General features: G+C 33.4%; 7 protein-coding genes and 1 non-coding gene across 16 annotated transcripts; 4 read left to right on the top strand and 4 right to left on the bottom strand.

Moving 5' to 3' along the window:
• Nucleotides 1-11: 11 nt before the first annotated feature.
• Nucleotides 12-3922, top strand: Wdr24 (WD repeat domain 24). The gene has a single exon (XM_047064273.2). It carries the CDS (start codon nucleotides 169-171, stop codon nucleotides 3076-3078), a length of 2910 nt encoding a protein of 969 aa, XP_046920229.2. The 5' UTR covers nucleotides 12-168; the 3' UTR covers nucleotides 3079-3922.
• On the bottom strand, nucleotides 3818-5897 carry LOC124500231 (uncharacterized). Its single transcript, XM_047064277.2, has 5 exons — nucleotides 5496-5897; nucleotides 5231-5434; nucleotides 4714-5168; nucleotides 4378-4643; nucleotides 3818-4295 (listed from the first exon to the last, which is right to left on the bottom strand). The coding sequence occupies exons 1-5, from the start codon at nucleotides 5721-5723 to the stop codon at nucleotides 3907-3909; spliced, it is 1542 nt and encodes a 513-aa protein (XP_046920233.2). The 5' UTR covers nucleotides 5724-5897; the 3' UTR covers nucleotides 3818-3906.
• On the bottom strand, nucleotides 5770-6375 carry LOC124500233 (dCTP pyrophosphatase 1). Its single transcript, XM_047064279.2, has one exon. It carries the CDS (start codon nucleotides 6287-6289, stop codon nucleotides 5930-5932), a length of 360 nt encoding a protein of 119 aa, XP_046920235.1. The 5' UTR covers nucleotides 6290-6375; the 3' UTR covers nucleotides 5770-5929.
• A 75-nt stretch (nucleotides 6376-6450) lies between these two features.
• Nucleotides 6451-7804, bottom strand: LOC124500232 (ubiquitin carboxyl-terminal hydrolase 2). Its single transcript, XM_047064278.2, has 2 exons — nucleotides 6902-7804; nucleotides 6451-6844 (listed from the first exon to the last, which is right to left on the bottom strand). Exons 1-2 carry the CDS (start codon nucleotides 7802-7804, stop codon nucleotides 6452-6454), a joined length of 1296 nt encoding a protein of 431 aa, XP_046920234.1. The 3' UTR covers nucleotide 6451.
• A 187-nt stretch (nucleotides 7805-7991) lies between these two features.
• Nucleotides 7992-9768, top strand: LOC124500199 (uncharacterized). Its single transcript, XM_047064237.2, has 3 exons — nucleotides 7992-8278; nucleotides 8360-8722; nucleotides 8809-9768. The coding sequence occupies exons 1-3, from the start codon at nucleotides 8171-8173 to the stop codon at nucleotides 9766-9768; spliced, it is 1431 nt and encodes a 476-aa protein (XP_046920193.2). The 5' UTR covers nucleotides 7992-8170.
• A 361-nt stretch (nucleotides 9769-10129) lies between these two features.
• On the bottom strand, nucleotides 10130-10229 carry TRNAD-GUC (transfer RNA aspartic acid (anticodon GUC)). The gene is made up of 2 exons: nucleotides 10193-10229; nucleotides 10130-10164 (listed from the first exon to the last, which is right to left on the bottom strand). It is a non-coding gene; the product is annotated as a tRNA-Asp (tRNA).
• A 124-nt stretch (nucleotides 10230-10353) lies between these two features.
• Nucleotides 10354-12888, top strand: LOC124500166 (coiled-coil domain-containing protein 22 homolog). Its single transcript, XM_047064207.2, has 5 exons — nucleotides 10354-10482; nucleotides 10537-10738; nucleotides 10798-11685; nucleotides 11740-12300; nucleotides 12388-12888. The coding sequence occupies exons 1-5, from the start codon at nucleotides 10433-10435 to the stop codon at nucleotides 12505-12507; spliced, it is 1821 nt and encodes a 606-aa protein (XP_046920163.1). The 5' UTR covers nucleotides 10354-10432; the 3' UTR covers nucleotides 12508-12888.
• Nucleotides 12889-13982: 1094 nt separating this feature from the next.
• On the top strand, nucleotides 13983-23035 carry da (transcription factor daughterless). Of its 9 annotated transcripts, none has more exons than XM_075734782.1 (9): nucleotides 13983-15141; nucleotides 18900-19289; nucleotides 20166-20758; nucleotides 20881-20985; nucleotides 21119-21262; nucleotides 21366-21610; nucleotides 21682-21780; nucleotides 21986-22131; nucleotides 22190-23035. In XM_075734782.1, the coding sequence occupies exons 1-9, from the start codon at nucleotides 14784-14786 to the stop codon at nucleotides 22510-22512; spliced, it is 2403 nt and encodes an 800-aa protein (XP_075590897.1). In that variant the 5' UTR covers nucleotides 13983-14783; the 3' UTR covers nucleotides 22513-23035. The 9 variants fall into 9 exon arrangements, with proteins under 9 accessions (XP_075590897.1, XP_046920154.2, XP_046920155.2 ...); XM_047064198.2 differs by having other exon boundaries at nucleotides 13985-15141; nucleotides 18903-19289; nucleotides 21119-21265; XM_047064199.2 differs by having other exon boundaries at nucleotides 13985-15141; nucleotides 21119-21265.
• Nucleotides 23036-23072: the final 37 nt, after the last annotated feature.

Raw genomic sequence — 23072 nt, 5'->3', positions numbered from 1 at the left:
TTCGAATCACATTTTTCCATCAATTTTGTTTCAATCTAATTTATGCAGATATCTAGTGACTTCTATTATCTTATGACCAATAAATGGCCACCGATTCTTTGATCTGATCTTTGATTGATTTTGAAGCAGCTGCATGAATTAAAGAGATAATATCAAAGCGAAACGAAAATGTTTCAAGATACAATGCAATTCAAAACGGATAGTCCCGTGAATGCAATGGCTGTTAGCCGTGATGGACTGCTTGCCGTTGCCGGAAGAAGTTTACTGAAAGTCTATAATCTTTGTGATGAGACTGGATCATCGTTTGGTCAGGAATTGTTCAATCTTCGTAGTTCAAATCTGAAAAATTTGAATTTTTCCAACAGCGATGTTACATGGTGTTCACTTGATAATGATATTCTAGCTACAGCCGCTACGAATGGTGCTGTTGTCATTTGGAATCTACAAAATTCAACCAAGTCGAAAATAGGCGTCGTTTACAATGATCATAAACGAACGGTGAACAAAGTTTGTTTTCATGGTAATGATCCAAATCTATTGCTTAGTGGTTCTCAAGATGGATGTATGAAACTGTTTGATCTACGCAAAAAAGAAGCTGTCACTACGTTTGTTTCAAATTCTGAAAGTGTTCGTGATGTACAATTCTCGCCACATTGGACATATCATTTTGCATCCGTACAGGAGACCGGAAATGTCGAAATCTGGGATATCCGTAAACCTGATAGACCGGAATGTAATTTTATTGCTCATGATGGACCAGTACTTGCCTGTGAATGGCATCCAAATCAAGAAGCATATAAATGGCTGGCAACTGGTGGTCGTGATAAAATCATTAAAGTTTGGGACCTCAGCAATCGTAATCGTCCACAATTAATTTATAATGTTCATACGATAACGCCCGTTTCGAAGCTAAAATGGCGACCAGAAAAAGATTTCCATATTGGCAGCTGTTCATTGGTTGTTGATTTTAGTGTTTACGTTTGGGATATTAAACGACCATATGTACCGTTTGCCATTTTTGGTACGAAAAAAGATGTTACCACCGGATTAGCATGGAAAAATGATCCTTTTGTGTTCATATCATCGTGTAAGGATGGTACAATATATCAACATCGATTTGAAACCGATGCCTATTATCCGGCCGAACATTATCCACCGATCGGCATCGATTTCAATCCATTTGGTGATGTTGCCTTTTCCACCACTGATTTCATTTATCGTCACTCACAAACGTTACAAAATTCAAATTCAATGAATATTGGCAGTAGTCGATCGAATCGAATGAAAACATTTGGCCTGAATAATTTATCTAATAATATTCTTGTTCAATCAAATTCAGCAACAAATTTGAATCATTCATTATCCAGTTCATTTACACAGAATAATTATGAACTGCCACCTACTAATGCATCAATTGCCTGTGATGCACGACCAACAACACGGCATATTTCGATTGGTTCCCCGTCAAATCATCATGCTCATCAATATCTAATCGCTAGCGGTCATGGTCAACCTAAGTACCTTCCATCACAGCAGCAGCAACAGCAACAACAGATTTCATCCTCATCTTCATCATCATCGTATTCGACACCTGCCTACAATATAAGTGTACCTATATCGTATAGGAAAACGAATGAAACAATACTAGCTGATCATTTCCGTTGTATGATCAGTTACATGATGTTATTTGAAAGTCGAAAATTTCCCACAATTTCAGCTTGTCTAACTGAGGAAATTTCAATGAAAAATTTTATTCATTCAGCCAGAAAGTATCTATTGATGGATCGAACATTTGAAGAATTGTGTGAACATAATGCTCAGGTTTCCGATTCATTAAATCGTTGTCAAATTGCACAAACATGGCGTATGATACGATACATGTTCAGCATAGCCGGACGTCATCCGACATCCAGCGGTGGCGTAGGTGGTACGACGGGAAATAATCCAAGCGGTGGTAGCCTACAGAATAGTATGCAACCAATCAATGATAGTGGTGATTACAAGATGAAGAATGAAATTCCAAGTCGACATGCCAGTGGTGGAGGTGGCGGCACTCGTCATTTTAGCGGCAATAATAATGCAGCTGTGAATAATCATCCATTTTTTTCAAAAGAATCCAAACACTCGGATGATGATGATGATCGTAACGATAACAATCAATTGGATTTGTTTCAAAATCATTTCCCCACATTGAAACAGGATACGATGCCTAGTAATAAATTTGTGGTAGATTTTTTCGATTACCAACCGAATCAATTAGAAACAATGGATTCGATCGAGCAACGTCTCTTACATTATCATCATCGTAATGATGAAAATTTCTATGATTTTGAATCAAATTGCCAGGAATGGGAACTGCAACGTGAATCAATATTTCATCGTCATAATATTGCTGAATATGGTATACAGATGAATGAAATGAATGCAAATAATGCTGGTGATAATTCATTGATGAGCAATTATGAAGTCAATTCATCCATTAGCTATGATGAAGATGATGAATTGGATTTCAATCTTAATGAATCGCCTGGATTTTCAAATGTTAATCTACAGGCGCTGTTATCGTCAAAAAATCCAGCACCACCAGCATGGCCTATTTATGAATCTGTAGCTCAAATGCTTCGGTTTTATGTGGATGTATCCGATGTACAGACTGCCGTTTCAATTATTTTGGTGTTGGGCGATCGAATGAAACAGATCGTATCAATTGATAAACAAACCATTCAGATATGGTTTCGTTCATACATTGATCTTTTACATCGATTTCAACTGTGGAACATATCAACACGTTTGATACAACAATGTAGTGATCCAGATATTCAGGGTATTAATCAATCATTAACATCAGTACTGGTTTATTGTGCATTATGTAAGAAAGCTATTCATCATGGATCGGTTTTATGTGAAAAATGTCGTACACAGCCAAGCACCTGCAGTATATGCCATGTATCGGTACGAGGACTATATGTTTGGTGTCAAGGATGTGCACATGGTGGTCATCTGAAACATATGCTTGATTGGTTCCGTACGAATTCATTATGTCCGGCAGGTTGTGGCCATCAATGTGAAATGTGCTAAATATGTCCTATTCTTTTCTCTACATTTTTACCCGTCTTCGTTCCTTCATTCTAATTTATATAAGAAGAAACAAAAAATTTATGTCATCATCATCATCATCGATTTTATTATTATTCTATTACCTTCGATTTTGAAACCAAACTTTGACCTGACGTTCGGTCAGGTTTAATTCGACTGCTATCTCGTATCGTCGCAATCGTGTTAAATAGCTTTGTCGATCGAAATGTTGTTCGAGAGCTTCCAATTGGAATCTACTAAAAGAAGTTCTTTCTTTTCGAAAGCTGACGTTTTCAATCATATGATTCAACTGGTTGTTGTTGTTTTGCATGTTCGAATCGATCACTGATTCAATGGTTATTTGTTGTTGATTATTATTGTTATTGAACTTTGAACAATAAATTTGCTGTTGATTTGAATCATCGATAAAGCAATTGTTGTTGTTATATTTATCGAGCTCCATCACCATTGAATGTTCAATTGAAAACATTTTTTTCCACTGCTGCTATACGGCTGTTATGATTTTGGAGAAATGAATTGCGGACAAATTTATACGAAAAAAAAATTGTCGGTCAGATGTAACACATCAACAAGTGCCAAATGATTTGTCATTATGAGAAAACACGCGTTGATGGCCTTTTAGTCATCGCCATCATCATCATCATCATCAATATCAATCAATTGTGTCTGTCAATTCAACATGTTTGAATGTCAAAAACATATGGTCAAAATCTTGGCTGTCTTTTGAGTATAGAAATTCATCATTTTTTTTGTTTATTATTTTTTTTTGTTGCTCAAATAAAATAAAATAAATATTGTTTACAATACAATTTAATAATTCATAAAATCTTCATTTTGCTCGGCAAGATTTAGCTTTGACTCTGATTGATTATTTTTCCGTTTGATTGGTGTATATCGATTTTTGATCAATTGTGTTTGTAACCGCCAAAACACAACTGTAATGAATGAAAAGACTATAATGATGATCAATATGGGTATGATAATCTCCTGGATGGTAATGTTCATGTACGAACAATCGGTCACTCGAATCCCATTAAACATGATTGATGTTTTCGAACCAAAATACATTTCATGTAATGTATCACCATCAACTAATGGATATTCTGGATCATATGGCGATGTTACAGCCAAACTTACACGACAAACGACATTATAACGTGATGATGATATTGTCTCATTTCTTGTATCGATTATAAGAACTAAATTGAATAATATAAGTAAGCGATTGTTTGGACATGGTTTAGTTTAATTTAATTTAATTTAATTTTCAGCTTTACTCACCGGATTCCGTGTCGATCAACATACTGATGTTTGATTCATGTTCGACAAGATAATTGTTCAGATGATAAACATATTCCTGGAGAAACTCTTTTTTTGTCGTCGTTCGCCAATTGATACATAGTTGTTCGAAACATAATTGTGTTGACGCCAATTTGATTCGATTTGGTATATCATAATTTTTGGACTTTTTGATTGTTTTATTTGCAATTTCACTATATGCTTCCAATACTTTGACATTTTTTTTCAATGAATTGTGAGTGACTACCCTGTGTGTGGACGAGTGTTGGTTGCAATCATTGAGTATTGTCAATCGAGAGAAATCATGGAAATAATTACCTAAGAAAAGCCGAATCAGCATTGATCCAGAATTTCATTCCTTCACTATTGTGGCTTGCAATTTTCCGTGTGATAATCTGACATTTTGTATGAGCCCAAAGTTTAGGCTGCATACCAGGACAAATTAGAAGATAATCATTCTTGTCAAAATCCAGATCCAGATATACGATTTCGAATTGAACACCAATCTTGTATTCGGTTTCGGATTCTTCTGCTTTTGGAACAACGTGTGTCCATACTGAATTGGGTTCATAATGATCAATTTCAATTTTTGATCGAGAAATGCCATCATTTTCCGCGTGAATTTCCATTGATCTGAATTTAACCGTTTTATGCGTCACAGAAAATTTGATACAGGGATGGCCATCATCATCGACGAATTTTACTTTTCTTTTGTTTTGAGCGAAATGCGTTTCAGCTTGATTATTATCGAATGCTGTGAATTCTATTCGTATCTAGAAATAAACAGCCGAAATAAACAATACAACCTGTACAAATGGTTAGCAATGATAATTACCTTATTCGAATCACTGATAAAAGTTTGAATTTCCTCGGGTTGACATTCGCCATCTGATTCTTTGCCAATAAACGAGCTTAGTACATTGCCAGAATTCTCATCGACAACGATCAGTTTGTTATCGATATAACCACAAAATTGTATTGTTAAAATAATATAATCATTATCCGATGATGTTTGAACGTGGTAATATCCGACCAATGACTGTTTAATGAAATTCAATTTTTTTTAATCATTTTTAATCGATTTTACTCAACAACATTACATTGTTCACCACTGTGTTAAGTAGACAGATTTTATCTCCATCTAAAAACGATATTTCACCGCTTTCATCATGGAATTCGGTTTCATTGCAATTGTATTTAGTGAGCGTGGTTATTTGTGCAACTGGTGATTCGTCAATCATGTCGTTGATGATGCTGCTATTCTGACCTGAACAATTTCGAACAATCAGCACGAAAAACAAAACGATGAATATTTTTGGTTGAGCCATTTTTCAAATGATGCATACACTGAGTGACTAAAGACAACAGGTTGCATATGATTACAATTAACGTTTTTTATTCCATCTCCATATCCTTGACAACCGATTGATTTCTCAAGGAAATTGATAAATTTATCAATCAATTGAAAAAAAGTGTTTCACATCATGACAACATCGATATTTGAGACAATAAAAGATAAGTGATAGTCATTGGTTTAGTTTTTGCAAATTGTTTTGGAAACATCGATTCGACAACGATCGGATAGACGAATCAAGTAAATAAGAACATCACTCAATTCATCGGCCAATGCATTTCGTTCTTTTTCGGTCCATTTGGTCAGTCCATTGTCACAATATGAATCCGGTTTCCATTGGAAATTTTCGGCAATCTCACCCAATTCACCGATCAATGCAAGCAAAATATTTCGTGGTTGATGAAATTGTTCCCAATTACGTTTCATTACAAAATCATCATGCATCTGACGAATTTGTTCCAATGTTAGTGGTGAGAAATGAAATGATTTATCAATTTTATTAGAATCGATTGATTGATCCATATTTTTTATCAATTTCATCAAAAAGAACACAGTATTATTTTAACAACACAAAATAATAAAATTTTATACATGTGAAATCAAAATCAATTTTTGGAAATTTTGATTTCAATTCTAATCATAAAGAACGTGACGGGAAAGGTTTTTTTTACAAAACGATTTCTCCCGCTCTATTAACTTATATCAATTCCAAGCGATGACTTTATTGGCAACGGCACGATAGAAACAAATGTATGAATAATTTTGTAGCCAATGTTCTACCCATTCTTTTTGTGTATCGTTGGAAATACTTTCATCATCAAATAATAACCATGAATGATAATATGGTCGAACCAATGTGAAATAATGACCAGTTGTTTCTGTACCACGATGTAATATACATGAATAAATGTCATATTTTTTGTCGCATATTTCCAATGTTTGATTAATGGTTACTTTACGGGTAATTTTCGAACCAGTATGAGTGAATCGTTTCAGATGTACGATGAGATAATGCGGTGCTCGACATATTGTCAGACGTTTTCTGGATTTTTGTTTTCGTTGACAATTCTCACAGAATGTGGCATCGTTCAATATCTATGGAGATTCATTTAATTTAATTATTATTATCGTATTCATGATTATTGGACATACCTCCCAAGCCATGTATTCTTGTATGCATTGTTGAATGCTTAATTCTCGATCACCGTTGCCATTTTCGTTATCATTTTTGAGGTGTAGATTTAGTTGCCAAAAACTACTCCAAGAAAGGCTTGAATGTTTACATTCGAAACATTCTAATACCGATTCTGATTGACCAACGAATAGCCGTGAATAGAAACTATTGTCTACACGTTCCAAATGAAGTTGCCATGCTTCTTGAGCATTTTTTGGTTCAACATTCAATTTTGCCAGTTTATTCTTTTTGATTTTATTGTCTTCTTGGTGAATACATTCAAGTAGAATGGTAAGAAATTCTTGTGCATCATGTTGTTCATTACGAACGAATTGTGGTTTGATCAGTCGAAATTCACAAATAAATTCCTCCGGTTTAATGACTGCGTATCTATTCGTTGACAATGCTTTGTTGCCCATTTGATGCATCTGCTGAAACAATTTCGATAATTTGAATTGTATTCGACCACCACCACCACCAGCTGTTGTTGATGGATGTTGCAAATTCAGAAGATATTGTCGTAATTTATTCGATCCATATAATGCCTGTAGTGTGGAATTGGCGTAACAAGTGTTGCCCAGATTTTTAAGTCCAACGAATTTGGGTTCATCATAAAAAATGTTTGGATTCGAAACGGGAACCACTGTCATCGGTCCTTCACTGCTGTCCACTTCTTCTTTGATGATTTGTTCATCATGATGTACATCATTACCACCACCTCCACCGCTACAATCATCGTTATGTTCCGATCTTAATCGTTGTTCATGTTGTTGATCATCATCATCATCATGTCTTCCCTTATGATTATGTTGTTGATTAACGAGATTCACACATGAATTACCTTCGTATTCGCATGATGTTATTTCGATTTCAAACACCATTTTTCTTGATGACGCAATTTCGTTTATTTCTAAATTTCACTACTAAATATAACAAACAGAAAAAATTTTTATTCAATTTACAACTAACAAACGGAATTAACACAAAACTGCCTGAAGATGGCGTATGCATAGGCAAATTCATGCACGGCATTTTCGAAATGGAAGTCTTGGAAAAATTGAACTGAATTGAACTGGCAAAATTCGATTTTATCAAATTTTTTTTGTTTCTTTAATTCAATAAACTAGCATGCCCGATTGTGTTTGATAATGTTGCCGATCATTTGATTCATGCTTTTGTTTCAGACCACAGTTCGATTATATTTTTAAAACAATATTTTTTCAATAAAAAAAAATTTAAAAATTTGAATGGAAGAAAAAATTATGTCCATAAAGGAAGAAATTTTCGACGAACCAATAGCATCTTCATCATCATCATCATCATCATCACATTTTCATAATTCGAATGAACCATTGGTTAGAAAATGTTTTATTTGTTATGTTTTTAAAAAATTCGAACATCTTAACAGTATTTTTTTTCTATAATTAATATTCTAGAATAAAAATCAAGAATTTTCTTCAAATAACAACCAAACAACGCATTTTTCGATCAATGATGGCGATTTTAATCATCAATCAAACTATGTCATTAACGAAGAAAAATGCCAACCGATGTATGGCGGTGGCAGTGTGGACAAAATACATGAAAACAATGGCTTGTTGCAGCCGATAGATTCATCAGATCCAAATGGTATGATGAACATGATGAACAATGATCATAATTATATGAATCAGCAAATTAATATGGATGGTTACTGTATCAATAATAATAATACATTGGATTATCCTGATCCACATTTTGCATTGTACAATCCTTTCTATTCTATCGAAAATCATACCAATTTCATCTATGCCAATCAGGTAATTTAAATTTAAAATCAGTTTTTGTGTGTTTGTGTGTGTGTGATTAAACCAATGTTTTTTTTTTGTTTTTCTTTGCAATAAAGATCGAGCAACAACAACAACAACAACCAATGAATGAACCACCATCTTTATATAATCCTTACGATTCGAACCAGATGATTTATTATACTGATTACTATTATCCATACGATGATAATAGATGTATGAATATCCAATATTGCGTTAATAGTAATCAAATTCCATCGAATGCAGCCGAATTGTATCACAATGATATTGTCTTTGATACTGATGATCATCATCATCAACATCAACATCAACAACAACAACAACAGACATCGATGTTGTATGAAAATAGAGAAAATCTTGATAATAATCCACCAATGATAATTAATAACAATGATGATCAATTTAGTAATGTAAACGAAATGATGACCGGTGAATCTAGTAATGGCAACAATGAGGAATCCGAACGACTAGTAAACAATCACTATGATGATGATGATGATGATGATAATGATGATGAGGAAGATAAAGAAAATCGTTCAAAAAATTATTGCAAAAATCATGAAATTAATCCAAAATATGTTCATCAGCGTTTTCCGATCAAATTGTGGAATCTGGCCTCAGATAAATCATTCAAACCGATTCGATGGTCAAAAGATGGCATGAGTGTCATAATCAATGAACAACGTCTTGAACCAAATCTTGGTCATTATTTTCGATCGAAAAAATTTTCATCATTCCTTCGGCAACTTCATCTGTATGGATTTAGAAAGGTGACAAGAGCACGAAATCATCATCGTATCGATGATCACAGTGAATATCTATCCGAATATCAATGCAATTATTTTCAACGTGATAATTATGAATTGGTGAAAAAAATACGTCGATATTATTCGAATAATAATAATAATTCATCATCATCATCCACACAGAATACAATTTCATCATCACAATCATTATCGGATCCGATATCATCACAACAATCATTGAATATGGATCATCATCAATTTCTAATCGATAATAATAATATTATATATTAATGATCAATATATAATAGAAATGTCCAGTTTAATATTTTATTTTCCTGCAAATTAAATGTTTGATATTTATTCTCATTGTATGTGTAATAAAAATTTGTAATTTTAGTGATGGTAAATGAAAAATTAAAAAGTAATTCTTCCGTTTAGTCCTCCAAATTTAATGTTTGATATGAATTTTTCACATTTATTTTTAGCTTCGCGCGTTGATGCAGCTTTTGTATCAAATAGATGACAGTCACAATTAGTCAGCCCCGCACAGAAAAAAACTAGGGTTAGTACTAACCCAAAAAGGTTAGTGCTAACCATTAGATTTTTGCTTTTTCCCCAAAATTACAGTAATATCACGGAAAAAAATTAAATCCTCCCCGTACGGGAATCGAACCCGTGTCTTCCGCGCACTGTTTTACCCTTTTTTCCTACTATTTGACAGGCGGATATACTCACCACTATACGAACGAGGATTTCCAGGGATTTCGCACTCCGAGGGATTTTGCACATTTTGACTAAACCCACTCGTTGTTGCGTGATTTAGCACATGATCCAAATTTCAACGCTATGGATAACCAGCAAAACAACCTGCGAAATTGACACACGCGCAATAAAGTCTTATTGGATCATATGTTTTTTAATAATCGACAAAAGTTAATTTTTTGGACCAGAAAAAATGGAAGAAGTCGATTCAATTCTTATCTCACAGCTTCGAGAAATTGGATGGTAAGTTTTCGAAAAAATTTTTTGATTGTTTTTTTATTAAAATCTTTTATTCAGTGATTTAGATGATGAAAACATTCATGGTATCGTTTCAATGGATTCATATCAGATCATGAAATGTGTTGCCATTTGTTTACGACGAATTCAAATCAATGATGATGCTGTAGATTCATTGATACCAGATCCATCGGCAATCAATTCGACGATGAACATGTCCATTAAATATAAACTAGCTAATCAATTGTCCACCTGTATACAGGTATTATTATATTGTTGTTCCGATATTGAATTTGATCCAGACATTCGATCCATACACAGAATATTGGATACAAATCTGATATTGGCTATCAAACATTTCTTTACAGTAATGAACATGAAATTCGCCGACTTTTATTGTATCTAGTTGAACAAATTTCCACCGATTCAGATGAAAAATCATCATCTCCTGATCATCCATCTGCTACTGGTTGGTCAATCAGACCATATGATATCATTCGAAGATTGAAACATTCCCGGCCATCAACTGTATGGATTCCTTATAGCTCTGATTATATTGATGACGATGATGATGAGAGTAAATATTGTCCCGATAGTGATTATCATGATTATTATGCGTCCATAACTAGTCCAAATTCAATTTATGGAATGTATAATCTGAACAATTATTCATTAAAGTCATTTTTGTCCAGTAATTCCAATAGTCCATTGGCTGAATATTGCCGAATTAATCTTAATAAAGGAAAAATGCCGATTATTCCGTCAACGATTATCGACATTCTTGAATGGAATAATCATTTTTGGAAAGGCAACACTGCTGATGATGATGACGATAATAATAAAAATCGACAAGTCGATTATATGAGTCATTATTTCAAGACATTGTGTGAATCGAAACTAACGAATGCCATCGTTTATCATGGTGGTGGTGAACAATCGACCAATTATGTCAATTCTACTATACCTTCATTGATGAATGTTGGTGGTAATGTCGAGTCAAATGAACAGCTATCAGCGAATCCAGCGACCGACCAAATTGAACGAAAAACAAATCAACAGATTATTCTCGATAAACTGCGGCAAGAATTGTATGAATGTGATTCAGAAATCCATCAATGCAAAATGAATGAAAATGAATTGATCCGATTGGAAAAGGAATATCAGGAAAAGTATAAACTATTCGAAGCATCGTTTAGATCCAAAGACGAGGTATTTTATTTTTCATTAAAATCATTAAAATTTCTGATTAAAAAATCTTTTTAGCTTGAAAATAGCATTACGACGATGAAAGATTCCATTGAAGAGATTGCCATTGCATGGGATGAAATGCAAAAAGATTTGCTAGAAAAATTGCGTACAAAAAAACTTCAAAATACAGCTCAGAATGAAGCACAAATTGAAAAAATTCGTATGATTAACACTATGAAGAAAGCTATTGCATCGAAACTAAAAGAAATTCAGGCTAAAGAATCATTGGTTAAGGAATTGGAATCACGACAGCCACAACAATGGCCACCCAGTCGTGGATCATATACACGTCGTATAATCGAAATCATACAGAATGTTAAGAAACAGAATGATGAAACGCTCAAAGTTGTATCCGAAATGAAAGCCGTTCAAAAAGATATAAATAATTTGAATGGAAAAATCGAACGAAGTTTTGCCATTGCCGATGAGACATTGTTTCATGAAGCTCGCCAGAATGAATGGAATCGTAATTGTTATAAATCATTAGCCCTATTACAATCATCATTCACTGAATTATTACAAGCTATCACTGAAATTGGTGTTCATCTTCGTGAGATTCGTAAACTAGAAGAAATGGTAATTTTTTTTTTGTATTCCAGTCCATTAATTTTTCATATTTGCTAATTGATTCCATTTTTTTCATTCTGTTAAATAAATAAATAGATTGAAAGTGAAAATAATCGAAAAACAAGTGCAAATCTGACCAGAATCAATGCCGATCTTGAACAGATTCGTTTGGAAAATAAGCAGCTGAGACAGAAAATAAGTGATGCATCATCATGATATCTCATCATTGAATTGGTTATTTCATTCCAAACCAAACAGACTGTAATGTACCATAGATTCATTTGTTTGTTATTTTTTTTCAATTGATTTTCTTTTTCTAAATTATTTGTGAAACTTTACCCAACCGATCTAACCGATTTAAATGGTTGGTTGAATGGGTGGTTTTTTTTTCACAATCATTTTGTTCGTCCGTTGTACGGTAAATTGTCTGTATCGAATCATTATTATTCCGAGTGAAAAAGAATGGAAAAAAAGACTCCAAGCATATATGCATGAAACAAAAAAAAAAAAAAAAAACAGAGTGTAACAAATTGTGCTTGATTTTGACAAAAAAAAAAAAATAATAAAATAAAATAAAAGAATAATTTACATCTTCAATCGTTCTTATATTGACTCGTCGCATTCTTTATCTGTGTATCTTGATATGTTGTTCAATTATCATCATTATCCTCCTATACTGAAATAAATTTCGTGAATGAATTGATAAAAATGGCGCGCAAACTCCACACACACACAAAAAAGTCCATTTTGTGCCGCATCCATTATTTGCATCTCAATCACTCATCTTATTATCTCTTGGTTCGTATCTAACCACTATTATCATGTGTATGGTGTTTGCTGCTGCTGTTGTTGTTGTTGTTGTTGTTCCATTTCAATAATATTGTTCTCTTTTTTTTCTTTACCCGTATATATGCATACATCAACACTCAGCTTGAATTCAATTTAATTTTTTTTTCTTTTACTATCAACACTATGAATATATCACACACACACACACACACCATTATCTATATTCTTATTAAATATTCTATACACTGGAACATTATCGAAGAAAAATTTTTGAATACACGTTAATAAATGAATAGTCTCAAATTATATGCTGAATATATCTGGAAGAATCATGTGGATAAACCACAAACTAACTGACACACACATACACACACACACAAACACACATCGACACCGATTAGTTTCTCATTAAAAACAATTATCTTTCAAACATAATTCGTATTCGTTTATAGTAAAATCATGCACATTGAATAGAGAAATTCCATTTGAAATGACTGTCTAGCTCAGCTAGTATATAGAGGTTGAATTTATACAGAAAATATATAGACTATTAACTAGCCAGATTTTTAGTCAATAATAATAATAATAATAACTGACAGCCGAATGCATCTTTGATTCTTGCTACTCCCAATACTGATTCTCTAGCTAATTTGGAATCTGTTTTCATTGTTTGCCTTCATACTTGTTTTTTTTGGATCCATTTCAGATGGGCGCTACTACCGGTTGTTACACACACACTCATACACAGCATATCAAGAAACAAATCCAGAATCGATTCGGTGTAGTAGAATAGGGACCCAAAAATTGCCCAAATTTACCACTTCGTCGCTTTTTCGCTTCTTCGTACATTGTTCTTGTTATTTAGTTTGGGTTCATTTTTTTCCATGAGTTGATTTTCGATCATTATTGTGTTTGTGTGTGTGTGTGTGTGGAGAAAATGAAAAAAATTTTCTCATTCTTCGGTTGTATTTTTTTTCAGAGTATTCCATTTGTGATTCAATTTCCAGTATCGGGCTCGATTCGGATTCTGTCATCAAATTGTTTTGAATCAAAAACAATGATCATAGGACATGTTTATTGATGGCGCCCATATTGATTCTTGTTCAAATGATTTCAACTTGGTGATTGTGATCAAAATTGAAAGTATCATTTTTTTTTCATTGTCATTATATTAAAAAAAAAGCCAATCGGAATAAAGTTAAAGCTGCTCCAGCCAGTCAGCCATAGTTTTTTTTTTATATTTCGTGGATCATCGTGTATGGCGTCATCGTCATCATCATCATCATCATCATCATCGTCGTTGTTGTTGTTGGAGGATTCAGACACAAAAAAAACATCAAACATCTGCCTTTTGTGTTTTAGGGCATCCAACGAAAAAAAAACAGCAGCTGCCAAGTGTAAAATACATACATACACACATATTCGGGAAGTTAGCCAATAGTATTAGTTTGGCTGATGTTTTTTTTTTTGTTGGCCACATCCATTCGAACAAACTCGAATCTTGAAAAAATTAATTTTTTGTTTTTCCTTTCAAATTTATTCGATTCATCGGAAATTGTTGAAATTCACGGTCGTTCATGGTTTTTGACAGTGGTCAGGGATTATTCTCATCGTTCGATGTATGATTGTGACTAATGGGTGAAAGATTCATCTGATTGGATTTTTTTTTTTAATTCTTATTATCGTCATCATCATCAGATACGATGGCCAACTCTAATGATGAAGAATTAAACTATGTACAAGTGTTTCAAAATTGTTTCGGCCCAAAAATACCATTATCATCGCCTCCGCCATCATCATCGATTTCAAATAAACCACCACCACCACCAACATCATCATCATCAGCAGCAACCATATCTACAATATCATCTGTGACAAGTTGTTGTAATAGTTCATCATCGGTGAATGTGATTACCGATTCGAATCCAGTGCCAAGTGGTTGTTCATTAACTAATCGAACACAACAACGAACTCGAACAAGAACAACATCCGGATCATCACCACCATTACCACCATCACGGTGCCTGTATACAACGGGATCGAATACAATTCGAACCGGTGGTAAGTGGTTGTTCCTTATTTATTAGAATATATCATATCATATACATTGTGTACACATCCCAATATAAATCCATAAAAGGTTAAATGACCTTAGCAATTCAAAATTAAAGATAAAAATAGCCAATGTCAATCAAAATTGAAATCTTGATCCACAAATCACTGTTTCATGTGTTTATGCAAGTTGCCTTTCAATAAATCGATTAAGCCATAATGAATGATCAAAACATTAATTACTTTTCAAGGTTAGATCAAGCGATTTTCTACGTTACGAATTTTAGATTTTATTTTTTTCTGTACCGATTATCAAATGCTCATGTCTAGTGTCTGGTTTATGTCAAATCCACCAAAGAAAATGATTCCGTTATTCGATTTATTTTCTACTTCATCATCATCATCATCATTTGACCTGTGTGTGCATGATAATTATGTTTGACTTTATCAACAACATAGGTCATGAAATTTTGTTTGTTTATTTGTTCAATCATCATCATAGCATGAATGTTTGATGTCATATAGAGTATAAAAAACGAGCCAGCGATTCTAGGTCCCGTTCATCCATTATTATTTGATGTTTACACACGCATAGGGCTTAATTCTCTCGGATAGACCTAATACACACATACAAGTGCATCACATCATAGCAGCTGTTGTTTGGACATTTAGTCGACACTATCGACAAAAGATCAAAAATGAAATGAGGCAAACACACACACACACACACAAACCATTTTTGAATGCCTCATAAATTTGCTTCATATTGTATGCATATACCCTTGCTTTGCACACTTTTTTTGTTTGTTTGTTTGACCATTTCCAATTCCATTATTATATTGATCGTCGATCTGATCTGATCTGATCATCCCCATACACAAAAGGTTCTTTTCGGTTCTGTCAGATCAAATGAATAAATGAATGTCCCAACAACAACCACCACCTAGATGGAATTGAATGATGAACGACCGAATGAATCGTCGAATAAATGTGAACCAAAACCAAATGAAAATAAAACCAGACCACGCTAGTTATTACAATTACCATCCTCCCTCCTCAGATCCGAACAAGCACAAACAGACCATTTCAAAAATAATGGTTCAATGAGGAGGATGATGACAGGGGTTACCATTTTAAAATGCTTACATCAAGCGCGGCAGCTGCACAATCCTGATGTATGTTAAGAACCATTGACCACTACGACCGTACGAAAACCACTTTCATTCAATACAATCGACGAGGTCGTCCTGTTGCTCTCTCTCTCTCTCTCTCTCTCTCTCTCTCTGTAATCTTCATATATGTTGAATACACAGAATCGGTGAATTATAAATAAGCTCGCGCGCTAGTGTCATTCAGCCAGTTCAGTTTTCTTTGTCCATTCTTCCTCCTCCTCTTTTTTGGTTGATTTTTTTTTCTTTTGGTCCACCCGCTTTTGCCTGCGTCCCTTGTTTTTATTATTAGTGTTTTATTTTCTTTGGTTCAATTCGATTCAAATATCCCCAATTGTTGTTGTGTCTCGGTTGGCCGCCACTCGTCGCCGTTGTTCTGAAGCTTTAAGCTACGCTGATCTCCTGGTTTGAAAGTTTTATTCGTCATTTTTTTTGTTGTTGTTGTTGTTGATTCTATTTTTTTATTACATTTTCCACTCACACCATTCACATTCATCCTCCTCGGTACCCTCAATGAATGAACCTTGTATATATTTTTTTTAATGCTTCCATTTTCATAAATATCGGTCTGGTCCTAGTGTGTGTGTTTGTGAATAATGAATGGTTCTTAGGGTTCTCTTTTTTTTCTCGTTATTGAATGAATATGCTGGAACAAAAGACCATTTTTTTTGTTTGTGCTGTTTGATTCTTAACAACAAAAAAAAACAGTAATCGGTGGTTGTGACTCTTGTGTTGTTTGTGCACATATATAAATATAGAATCACCATGTGAATATCATCATATCATACACAAGTTTCATTCTTGATAATTCTTGTTTGAAGAATATCTGTGATTTAAAGTATTTCATACCTATCTCGTATCGTTTTGTGTGTTTATGTTTGTTTGTTGCCATCATCACCGCCGTTATCAATCATCGATCAATTGATTAATAATAATAATAAAACCCATCGATAACAATCGATTTTGTGTGTGTGTGTGTGTGTGTGTGTAAAGAGCTATTTTGTTTATCCATTTCGGATACATCTTGAACATCTCCATTAGAGAGAGAAAATAAAAATAAAAATCCAAGATAACAACAAATAAAAACACGTCGCTTGGTGATCCAATAACGATACTTTAATCATCATAGTAATGATGATGATGATTACATCGAAATAAATATTAAATAAAAAAAAACATAAACAACCAAATTCATACACCTGTCGAAATCTCGAATTATAATTGACATTAAAATACAATTTTCATTCCGTTCATTATTTGAATGATGGTTTGATTGTTGTCGTTGTTGTTGTTGTTGTTGTTGCTGTTGCTGTTTTTTTGTTTGTTTGTTTGTTTGGTCCCTGTAATTATAGCAAATAATGTACACTAATATGAGTAAGTTGATATTTTTTTTTAAATTCTTTTTCAAAAATTTCATGTCATTCAAACACGTTTTGATTGTTCAATGATGATGATGCTTATCATTGTTTAATTGTTTTTTACCAAATATGATCAATTCAAAAATTGATCACGATTTTTTGTTTCTTTTTGGTTTCATTATATTGAATTGAAACAAATCATCATTTTTCTCTTTTGGTTTAAGAATGATTATTACCATTGATTCGTGTCCATTTAAATTTTTATTTTTTCATTCATAAATTGAAAAATTAAACAAGATCATGATCAACCACAATGATTCATTCTTCATCATATATAATCATCAACAGTTTGTTCGTCTGTCTGATTGTCTGATTTCGTAATCATTAAGCAATTGTCACAAATTTTTTTTTTATCTTAAATCAAAAAAGATCATTTTATTTTCAAGGTTCAATTAAATATTTCGAAATTTTTCAATTCTGATCCTATCTATTGGATTTTGATTCTAACGAGAAGAAAAAAAAAATTACGATCGATGCGCCATCATGAATTTTGCTTTTCTGGTCGATTATATTATTTCTAAAGTTTGTTTATTACCATTTGGTAGTAAGGATAGTCATTTCATCGTCAAACATTGATGGTTATATAATAATAATAATAATGGCCATCAGCAAACTACAACCACCACCACCACTATAGTGGTGGCCAATCATCATCAATGATGACGATCTCAAAATGAAACAAACAAAAAAAACTCTACTCAAAACGGAAGGCGCCCACGAAATATGCGAAGGCGTCTAAAAAAGGAATGAAACTAAAAAAAAAATGTGGATTTGGCGTTTAGTGTGTGTGTGTGTGTGTGTGCATACACTTCAGTATCAGTGAAGAATTGTCGAAACAGAAACATATAGAAAACGTTTCATGTTGGTGTTATAGGTTGAGACTCACTGCCATTTATTTATTGTCCTATTATTTGAATGTGAATATGTATGTATGTTTGATGCTTGTTGATTATGTTTGTATATATGTCCAATGTAGAATCGACAATATTTGACAAGTAGCAGCTGGTTTTTTTTTGTTTTGTTTGTTTCGTTGGTTGATCTGATTCGGCTATCAAAGATTGATTGATTGATTGATTGATCAAAATTGTTGAATATGGTTGAATATGTTTGACATTTTTTCTTTTTTCATTGTTATCTTGATTAGTAATTATTCTAATTTTTTTTTTTTTTTTGAAAAAAGTAGATAAATCCCAGGCTGATATGCCTTCATATACGATGCCTTCATATGGATCGAATGGTGGTCAATCACAACCACAACCAACAATGGCCAATATTGTTGTTGATAATGTACATTTGGCAACAATGAGCCATCATCATCATCATCAAGATGATATTAATTCTGCTGGAATAATGGGTGTAGTGACCACACCTACACCATCGACATATCATCAATTGAATAATCCTGATCATCAACAACAGCAACAATCATCACAGCAGCCACCATCATCACAGCAATCAACCCATTATCCACCTCCGACTAATGGTACCAATTCTGGTGCCGCTGCTGTTGCCAATACAGCTACAGCACCCGACTCTTCACAATATTATTCACCCTATTGTGATTCACGAGGTAAGGATTGAATGAAAAAAAAATTTTTCAAAAAAAGAGAAGAATGAACATTGAAATCCTTTCCTAGGGATACATACATTAATTCCAAAGTAGTGATTCAAAGAATAGATTCGATCCATTCATATTTGAATAGTTTTTTATCTGAAAAAAAATCAGCATGATCTCTACAGGGAATGAAATAAACGCCACACACAAACATTTTTCATTCAATTATTATTTACTTTTGTGAAGGTCAAAGTTGAAAAAATATATATGGTTAGCTAATCATAGAATTTTTACCCTTACCTGTATCGGCTATTTGGTTGAGTTATTTGTTGTCCGTGAACAAAAAAAAAAGCTTAATGTTTTTCTTTTTCATTTTTCATGAAATTCTACTTTTTTTTAATGGGCATGGAATCTAACGAAAATCTATAAAACATATATAACCTGTGGAGGGTAACAAAAAAAAAGTGTTTGGTTGGTCAGTGCAAGCACAAAAAAAAGCCGTCATCATCGTCGTCAAGCAGTCTAGCGATGACCGATGATGACATGCTGTGATGCTACTTTTTTTTCTGGACAATTTTCTTTCACCAGCTGAACAACACCTGAAGAATTTCGATTTCAGAAATGTAGAAAGATAGAGTTGAAAAAGAAATTGAAAATGTGAAATTGTTTGATCAGTATTTTTGTGTGTATTTTATTTCCCAGCATGATAACCGAAAACCATTTGAAATATAATTTCAAAACTTTTCCTTTGCCGATTCACTTGTATTTTTTTTTTTTTTTTTTTTTTTGTTGTTCACCCTTTCTTTTTTATTGTTATTTTATCTGTAATGCCTAAACTTTGTATGAATAAAAATGTCTAATTTTTTTCGTTTTAATTTGAAAAAAATATAGGAACACTTTTTGGTGAATCATCCAATAATTATTATCAATTGGATGCATCGAATGATTGGAATACAGCAGCCAGTCAACAATATGGTTCCCATATTGTTGGTGCCACACAACCACCACCACCACCACAACAACAACAATATGGTATCAATATCCATACACACCCACAAACCATGGATCAATTGGTACCGCAACCACCGAATACCGCATCCCTTTATGATACTGTATCAAGCAGTCCTAATAATAATAATAGCCTTTCAAGTCTTCCACCAATGTCAACATTCGCAACAAATCGACCAAATGAAATGACCACTGGTGATTATCCAACCACAACGACAATTTCATCAATACAATCACCGATACAGACTATCGATATTAAACCAGATATAACAAGCCTTTATCCGATGACCAATAACAATGAACAACAACAACAACAACAAGCTAATCAACAATGGTCACAATTAACCACATCAACACAGCCACCGACACGACGATCTCCTACCACTGTTGTTACTCCATTACAGCAGCAGCAATCATTTCAATCGACTGATATTAAATCCTCCAATACAAATGAAATCACTCATCTTCATACAATGGTAAGTGGAAATTTCTCTTGGCTTATCGCATCCCGATTCTTTTTTTTTTGTTTTTTTGGTTCAATGCATGATTATTTTTTCTTTTTGGTTTCTTTGCATGATGTTGGTACGCTTATACACAGCAAACCGTAAACGCCACCAACGTTATTGATGATCATCATCATCAATTCGATGACCCCACCAATACTACTATGCACCTTATGAATGATTCGAATATTTCTGGCGAGGTATGATTTTCTTCCCCATTATAGAGTTTGATTTGTTTCTTTTTTGTTTGTTTTGTTTTGTTTTGTTTCTTATCAAGAGATTTATTGTTTTGCATGAATTTAATTTTGTTTTGTTTTTCTTTGTTATAAATAGCATACAAGAGGTGTGAATGTTGGCGAACGTTTGGATGATGCTATCGATATTCTTCGTAATCATGCTGAAGGTCAACAATTGTTAGGACCAAATTCTTTTCTATCACCTCCAAATAATACTGAACTGACAACATTAGAAGGACATGTGGTAATTATATTTTTTTTTTTTTTGTTTCAAAATATTTTCAAATTCAAATTTGGATGGCTATTTTAACTCCTTGAATTTTTTTTTTGCCTCACCACCACAGCAAAGTCCAAATGGTCTGATTTCGAGCATGCGTACTATTGTGCCACAATCGACTTCCGCGACGAATAGCACGTTGCCTCAACAGCAGCCTGTGGCCGTAACATCACCTTTATTACACAATGCTGTTGCTGGTACGGTATCCAATGCAGCACCGACATCCACTTCTCAGAATGTTAAGAATAAAAATTCACGCTCATCATCATCATCACCGGCTGCATCAAAGCCTAAACGATCCAGAGGCCGAAAGTATGTGTCTTTTTTTATCGTTGTTATTTCTAAGAAAATGTAAAAATTTTTTTTTTTTAATTTTGCAATAGAATGCTTCCATTTGTCAGTTCGGCCGATGAAGATGAACCACCCGAAATTAAACATGAACGAGAACGAGAACGAAGACAGGCAAACAATGCTCGTGAAAGGTTTGTTTCAATTTTGTTTTTTATTCATTGAATTTGTCTATTTGGAAATGATGACAATCTTTCCCCGACTGAGCCCCGTATCTAAAATTTATGCGGATTTTTTTTATACACTATATCAAGCTGATTATTTCGAAAAGTTTTCATTCTTTTGCAAACAATCTATTCAATACATGCTTATGATGTTTTCATTTGTTTTTCACTACAGAATTCGTGTTCGTGACATAAACGAAGCATTCAAAGAACTTGGACGTATGGTTGTTATGCATCTGAAATGTGACAAAGCACAGACCAAATTGAATATTCTTCATCAGGCTGTCGATGTTATTACCAATTTGGAACAACAAGTTAGAGGTTGGTTGTTTTGTTTTTCATATGGCATTTGTTAATAATGTATTTATATCAATTATAGAACGAAATCTTAATCCAAAAACTGCCTGTCTAAAACGAAGAGAAGAAGAAAAATCCGAAGAAACTGTTCATGCCAAATACATGTCCAACACGCAAGGACAACCTCCACAGATGGCAACCACGTTATCACCTCCAATGATGACTGGTGGCGGTCCAGGATCGAATAATCCGGTAACAAATGTAATTCAACAACAACATATCACACCACAACAATCATCGAATCAATCAACTGTATCGGCAGGTCCATCAAACGTGTCTCATTCACATCATTTAATGAATGCTGGAGCATCCATGTCGATTGTAACAAGTTCGAATATGCTTTAAAGAAAAAAAGATTTATATATTTTTTTTCATCATCAGGGACCTAACATAACCTAGCCGAACAGTATATATGTGTGTCCTAAGTGTTTTGTGGCTATAGAGCTAGTCCCATTACCCAAATAGAATGCTTTTTTTCTGAAACGAAAGTGACAAATTGATTGATTGGAACTCTATTAAGTTATTATTATTCATTTATTTACATCATCATTTAGTAACAACAACAACAAACATTTTTATACCATACACACACACACACACACAGGGCACATATTTTTTTCAAAGCAAAATTAATTTCTTGTAACATAAATCCATTTCATCATCATGATCATGTGACCATCGGATTTTTTCTTCCCATCACCACCCACCGCCCACCACCACCACTGTATATTTATCCTTATCATCATTCATATAAGAAGAAATTTTTAAATGATTTTTGTCCACCCAAAAAATTTTTATATATTATAGTTCAAATCAATCTCTAACTGTCCATGGAGAATGAATTAAAAACAATGTTCATATTCGTTTATTCTTTACGAGTTTGATTTGATGTATGAAAAAAAAAC

This window comes from Dermatophagoides farinae, chromosome 10 (assembly GCF_024713945.1).
Source record: "Dermatophagoides farinae isolate YC_2012a chromosome 10, ASM2471394v1, whole genome shotgun sequence".
Lineage (NCBI taxonomy): Eukaryota > Metazoa > Arthropoda > Arachnida > Sarcoptiformes > Pyroglyphidae > Dermatophagoides > Dermatophagoides farinae.
This window is presented reverse-complemented; position numbering and strand designations above follow the sequence as displayed.

Excerpts from the sequence above, each read along its gene's own strand:
- da (XM_047064199.2), top strand. The coding sequence starts at position 14,784 with ATGGCCAACTCTAATGATGAAGAATTAAACTATGTACAAGTGTTTCAA. Across the intron at positions 19,290-20,165 it reads ACCCTATTGTGATTCACGAG|GAACACTTTTTGGTGAATCA; the intron begins GTAAGGATTGAA and ends AAAAAAATATAG. Across the intron at positions 21,611-21,681 it reads AAACGATCCAGAGGCCGAAA|AATGCTTCCATTTGTCAGTT; the intron begins GTATGTGTCTTT and ends ATTTTGCAATAG.
- LOC124500233 (XM_047064279.2), bottom strand. The coding sequence starts at position 6,289 with ATGAAATTGATAAAAAATATGGATCAATCAATCGATTCTAATAAAATT.
- LOC124500166 (XM_047064207.2), top strand. The coding sequence starts at position 10,433 with ATGGAAGAAGTCGATTCAATTCTTATCTCACAGCTTCGAGAAATTGGA. Across the intron at positions 10,739-10,797 it reads AATTGTCCACCTGTATACAG|AATATTGGATACAAATCTGA; the intron begins GTATTATTATAT and ends ATCCATACACAG. Across the intron at positions 12,301-12,387 it reads TTCGTAAACTAGAAGAAATG|ATTGAAAGTGAAAATAATCG; the intron begins GTAATTTTTTTT and ends ATAAATAAATAG.
- Wdr24 (XM_047064273.2), top strand. The coding sequence starts at position 169 with ATGTTTCAAGATACAATGCAATTCAAAACGGATAGTCCCGTGAATGCA.
- LOC124500199 (XM_047064237.2), top strand. The coding sequence starts at position 8,171 with ATGGAAGAAAAAATTATGTCCATAAAGGAAGAAATTTTCGACGAACCA. Across the intron at positions 8,279-8,359 it reads ATAATTCGAATGAACCATTG|AATAAAAATCAAGAATTTTC; the intron begins GTTAGAAAATGT and ends TTAATATTCTAG. Across the intron at positions 8,723-8,808 it reads ATTTCATCTATGCCAATCAG|ATCGAGCAACAACAACAACA; the intron begins GTAATTTAAATT and ends TTTGCAATAAAG.
- LOC124500232 (XM_047064278.2), bottom strand. The coding sequence starts at position 7,804 with ATGGTGTTTGAAATCGAAATAACATCATGCGAATACGAAGGTAATTCA. Across the intron at positions 6,845-6,901 it reads AAGAATACATGGCTTGGGAG|ATATTGAACGATGCCACATT; the intron begins GTATGTCCAATA and ends GAATCTCCATAG.
- LOC124500231 (XM_047064277.2), bottom strand. The coding sequence starts at position 5,723 with ATGGCTCAACCAAAAATATTCATCGTTTTGTTTTTCGTGCTGATTGTT. Across the intron at positions 4,644-4,713 it reads GCTGATTCGGCTTTTCTTAG|GGTAGTCACTCACAATTCAT; the intron begins GTAATTATTTCC and ends GTCCACACACAG. Across the intron at positions 4,296-4,377 it reads GTTGATCGACACGGAATCCG|TTCTTATAATCGATACAAGA; the intron begins GTGAGTAAAGCT and ends TATTCAATTTAG.